Source organism: Camelina sativa, chromosome 2 (assembly GCF_000633955.1).
Source record: "Camelina sativa cultivar DH55 chromosome 2, Cs, whole genome shotgun sequence".
NCBI classification, from domain to species: domain Eukaryota; kingdom Viridiplantae; phylum Streptophyta; class Magnoliopsida; order Brassicales; family Brassicaceae; genus Camelina; species Camelina sativa.
Window position 1 is genome coordinate 19688344 of NC_025686.1, and position 5565 is coordinate 19693908.

Genomic DNA, 5565 nt, shown 5'->3' on the forward strand with positions numbered 1-5565 from the left:
TTGATTATCTCCGGTAATTGCTCCGTCGCCATTGATCGATTCAAGGCTTACTTGGAGTCATGCTTCCATATGAAAGATCTGGGTTGTTTAAAATATTTTCTAGGGATTGAAGTGGCAAGAAATGATCAAGGTTTCTATTTATCACAAAGGAAGTATGTTCTTGATATTATTTCAGAGATGGGACTTCTTGGCACTAAGCCGTCTCCTTTTCCCATGGAACAAAATCACAGGCTGCCATTGTCCAAGTCCCCTTTGCTTACCAATCCTGAGAGGTATCGTCGCTTAGTTGGCAGATTAATCTACTTGGCTGTCACAAGACCTGAATTGTCATACTCTGTTCATACATTAGCACAGTTCATGCAATGTCCACGTCAAGATCATTGGGATGCTGCGGTAAGAGTGGTTCAATTCTTAAAATCTAATCCGGGTCAAGGCATTCTGCTTTCCAACACCTCCGATTTGCAGCTTAATGGTTGGTGTGATAGTGACTACGCTACATGTCCTCTAACTCGGCGCTCTCTTACGGGTTATTTTGTTCAGCTCGGTGATACACCAATCTCATGGAAAACAAAGAAACAACCTACTGTCAGTCGCTCCTCAGCCGAAGCTGAATATCGAGCCATGGCGGTTCTTACTCAAGAACTCATTTGGCTTAAACGGGTTCTGTTTGATTTAGGTGTCTCTCATACTCAGCCAATGCGCATCTTCTCGGACAGTAAGTCTGCCATTGCTCTCAGTGTTAATCCGGTTCAACACGAGCGGACCAAACACATAGAAGTCGATTGTCACTATATTCGTGATGCCATTCTTGTTGGTATTATTGTCACCACCCATGTTCCTTCTCAACAACAACTTGCAGACATTCTTACTAAGGCATTGGGACAAAAGGAACTTCTATTTTTTCTTGGCAAGTTGGGCATTCTCGATGTACATGCTCCCACTTGAGGGAGGCTGTTGAAGATATTGTTGCTCTATATTTCTTATATACGTCAATTAGAGTTTAGTCAATATTTGTTTGTCCTATTTTGGTCTTTTCCTCTATAACACTTTAGGTTATATCTCTATCTTTGTATAACTAAAGCTTTTACGCCACATTAATACGAGAACAAGATAAAGCTAATCTCCTTCTTGTCTGAAACTTATCAGAATGGGAGAAGTTACCGTTAGATCATCTTTGATGTCTTCATCGTTTACGCCATATTATCTAATGGATACAACTAGGGTCGATGAACAGTATGATCTTGAGTCTATTGTTCAGTGTAGTCCTCATTTGGATCCAAAAAACTGCACCACATGTCTGAAACTTGCGTTCCAAAAACTAACTCAGTGCTGTGGTGATAAGCTTTGGGCTTTCATCTTCACTCCCAAATGTATGGTGAGTTTTGATACCTACACTTCATCATTGCCGCCGCTTCCACCGCCAAATCGCAGCGGTTCCTTATCGATTAGAGGTTAGCATATACATATCTCTATGAAATAATGATCTACTTTTGTTTATATAGATCATAGTCTATGATCTATGATTCATAGATGATACGTTCACCTCTTTGACATGTTATGTATACTAAAAAAAGAAATATACTAGTAGAATATAAATTGTACTACATTTTAGAAAAAAATTGATTATATAGAACTTATGTTTCAATATATCAGATTTGTTTTTCAAAATAATTTAGAAGTAAAATGTGTTTAAGAAAATAAAGAATATAATAGCCGCAACATTAATTATCAGATTTTTTTTTTCAAATTAAATTATGGTCAATGTTGTAATGTTTGGATTACTTCTTCTTCTTTTTTTTTTTACAGAAAATAAGAAAATACTTGGGGGAATGGTTCTTGCTGTGGCCGTTTCGGTGTTTGCACTTATGGGTTTATGATCAGATTTACGATTACTATATTAAGAAAAAGGTTTGGTTTGAGTTTCGAGTTGGATTTTTTTAAGCGCAATACAAAAATTATTATCATTATTATTATTATTATTATTATTTTTTTTTTGCCAACAGCTATAAAAGAGACTCTCAAGAGAGTCTATACAAAAATTATTGTTTCCGTTAATTTTGCTTCATTCTTAATTATGTATTTTAATTTGTCCTCTTTTAATTGGTTATACTTCCGGTTGTTGTAAGGTCAAGGATTGTCCCTTTTTTATAATAGATTTTGTGTTTCTTTTCTTTTCCCCGTCATTTGATTTTGATGTATATGCATGTGTTAAAAAACCATTGTAAAATGTTGAACAATTAGGAATTTAGGAACAACCGAACAAGTTGGTTTTATAGAAAAATGACTCCATCACTTCTTTTTTTCTTCTGTTAATAACTAAGGGTGATCAAGATTCCACCACATTGCATGCATAAACAAGAATTCAAGCTATAATTGGAGTTTTATCAAGTTGATAATAGGTAAGTATGAAAATATCATCAGTTTAAATTCGAATACACATAAGAAAACTAACATATTAGATCTCATGCTGACGAGTAAAGCTTTCCGGAGAAAAGTGTCATGTAAATTCACTTTGTGAAAATAATCACATAATTTACGTATAAATATTTATTTTATTTTCGCCATATTTGACGTAAAATTATCGTCAAATTATGCTAATGTCATGTTTTGGCTATATTATTTCATTACCACTTAGACCCATTCTTTAAATTATATATCAAATTAGAGGTGGAATTGTGGAAAGGTAGTATATGAACTAATTACATTATATATTGGTTTTAAGGTGATATCATACATTAATTTGTACCCTTAACTAATCCCCACTTGAAATATATAATCATCGCCCATTAGTCAACTCTTTTTGGGAGTTTTCAAGAAGAAAAACAAAGCTATAAGAAAATATATATCTTAGACAAATACCCAAAAAACAAGCAAAAAAAAAAAAAAATTAACAAAGACCGATAAACTAACTTTCTAAATCAACCACCTTATCTCTCTATTTATGATTCCTTGTCTCATAAACCATACAAGAAATTTAAACATGTAATTATGTAAACCTCAATGAAACTCTCTCTGCCCTGTTCTGCTTCTCTTCACATTAATTGAATAATTTGTCACTTTAATTACCATCCGAAATATATAGTTATCCATTAGTCAACTCTTTTTGGGAGAATCCAAAGTAAATAACAAAGACCAAACACACAAAACACTAAACAAAGACAAATCTGAAAAGATAATAAAGACCAGTGAACTTGTTAAATCAACGACCTTCTTCATTTCTTTTATCTCATAACCTCTGGAACAAACAAAAAAAAACTAAACAAAACATGGAAATTACAACAAAGAAACTCTCTGTTCTCTTCTGTCTCTTCTTCACCATTAACCAGACCCTGTCCGAATCCGACCACATGGACACTTTTTGCATCAAAACATCCAGAAACACCACTCACAACACAACTTACAACACAAATCTCAACACCATGCTCTCTACTTTTCGCAACCAATCATCCATCGTTAACTATTACAACCTCACAACTGGTCTAGCTTAGCTTCAGACACAGTCTATGGAATGTTCTTATGCACAGGAGACGTCAACATAACAACCTGCCACAACTGCGTCAAGAACGCAACAATCGAGATTGCTAAAAACTGTACTAACCATCGGGAAGCAATCATTTACTACATCGATTGTATGGTTCGTTACTCAGATAAGTTCTTTCTAACGACGACTTTAGAGACACAGCCTAACAGCATCTGGAGCTCTGATGATATAATACCGAAATCACTAGGTCCGTTCAAAAAGAGATTGTATAAGAAGATGGGAGAGGTTATCGTAAGATCGTCTATGTTGTCATCAGCTCTCACGCCGTATTATTACATGGACGAGACTCGATTTGATGGCTCGTATGATCTTGGCTCTCTTGTTCAGTGTAGTCCACATTTGAATCCTGAAAAGTGTACCATATGTCTGGAATATGCGTTGCAAGAAATTACCGACTGTTGCAGTGACAAGTTTTCAGCTATCATCTTCACTCCTAACTGTTTTCTGAATTATTATGTCACAACTCCACCGTTGCCGCCGCTTCCATCAACTTCTTTCTCCATCAGAGGTGAGCAAATATACTTCCTTCCCTATACATTATATTATTAGTAATTTAGTATGGCCATGTTCGTTTCATAATTAATCGCAAACGACTGTGATTGAGATTACGACTAGGATGTTATTTGTTTAGCAATCGCATGACTGGTAGCTGCGACTAATCGCTACTGTGATAAAAAAATTCAGTTGTAATCGTAGCGTTTAGTAGCAGGATCCTGCAACTGTCAAACGAACAACTTTGAGTCGCACAAACGAATAGTACATATATATATATATATATATATATATATATATATATATATTATTTTAGGGTCGCATTTTTTGCTTTGCGTTTGAGGATTGCGAATAACAATAACAAGATTATAATCTATAAGTGCAAACATTAATTATATTGTAATGTTTGTATTTCTTTTTCAGGAAATAATGAAATATTGTGGGGAATGACTCTGGCAGCTTCTGTGTTTGCATTGAAGGGTCTATAATAAGAGACTGCGTGTTGAAGGGGCAAAAAATAAAGTTTGTTATAGTGTTTCCTGTTTGATTGTTTGTACGCATGTCCCTGTTAATGTGGTTGTCGAATCATTTTTGGAAGATTGTATTTCGTTTAAAGTTGCTATAGTCTCGATTTCGTTATAGTGAGTATTGTAGTTCATATAATTAACTCACTTTTATAACCTATTAAACAACATCTGCGTTACTACGCGGATAAAAATTTTAAAAAATTATTGAGAATATTTTAATAATATATACATGTTTTTAGATTTTATCTAGTAACATTTTAATATTGAATATGAACCTCTCATATTTAATTTTAATACTCTCTAAGTTTCATTATATAAAAATTTTAAGGCTTTTTTGCTCTATTTTATAATATTTTCTCGAATTTCTATGTATAATTTGTATTAATATAACAATTTATGACGATTTAAACTATGCAGTATATTTTTCTATTGGTTGAAGTTTTATAAATGACATAATAATTATTGTTTATTAAACTTTGTGCTTTTACCCAAAATCTTATAAAACAGGGAGTACCATTTAAATATCAATACTATCATAATAAACCATATTTTAAGTTTAATTACACATTTCATCTTAATGCATAGAACTAAATATTTTATATCAAACACAATCAATACATCGTATCAAATCTATATCTTAGTAAGAATTGAAAAGACAAATAAAAATCAAAACTATACTAATACACATCATGTATTGAAATTTTTTCTTTTTAAGTTCATTATTCTTTCAAGATTTTGTGTACTTACTAATAATAAAAAAATTATATTACAACGATAAATACAATTTGTATCCGACTAAAATTATGTTAAATAACTTATGATATATTTTTTTAACTTTGTTATTCATTATTTATTGATTAATATACATGGTTAATAAATTAAGTTTTTCCTTACACATGTCAAATTTTATTGAGAACACACGTAAAATATAATAAGCATACAATGGAAAATATATTGATTTTGTTAGTTTTCCTTTTTGATTTAGAAAAATATTTTTTTTTTTAA

General features: G+C 32.4%; 2 protein-coding genes across 3 annotated transcripts in view; both read left to right on the plus strand.

Moving 5' to 3' along the window:
- LOC104729948 (cysteine-rich repeat secretory protein 58-like) overlaps positions 1-1989 on the plus strand; it is a 6855-nt gene extending 4866 nt beyond the window's left edge. For both annotated transcript variants that reach the window (XM_010448988.1, XM_019232779.1), the window contains 2 exons: positions 1147-1451; positions 1807-1989. In XM_010448988.1, the coding sequence (XP_010447290.1) occupies positions 1147-1451; positions 1807-1877 (376 nt within the window). In that variant the 3' untranslated portion in view covers positions 1878-1989. The remainder of the gene's footprint in view (positions 1-1146; positions 1452-1806) is intronic.
- Positions 3242-4610, plus strand: LOC104729958 (cysteine-rich repeat secretory protein 59). The gene is given in 3 exon segments (XM_010448998.1): positions 3242-3479; positions 3482-4049; positions 4457-4610. Coding segments are annotated over 3 exon segments (846 nt in total). The 5' UTR covers positions 3242-3266; the 3' UTR covers positions 4522-4610.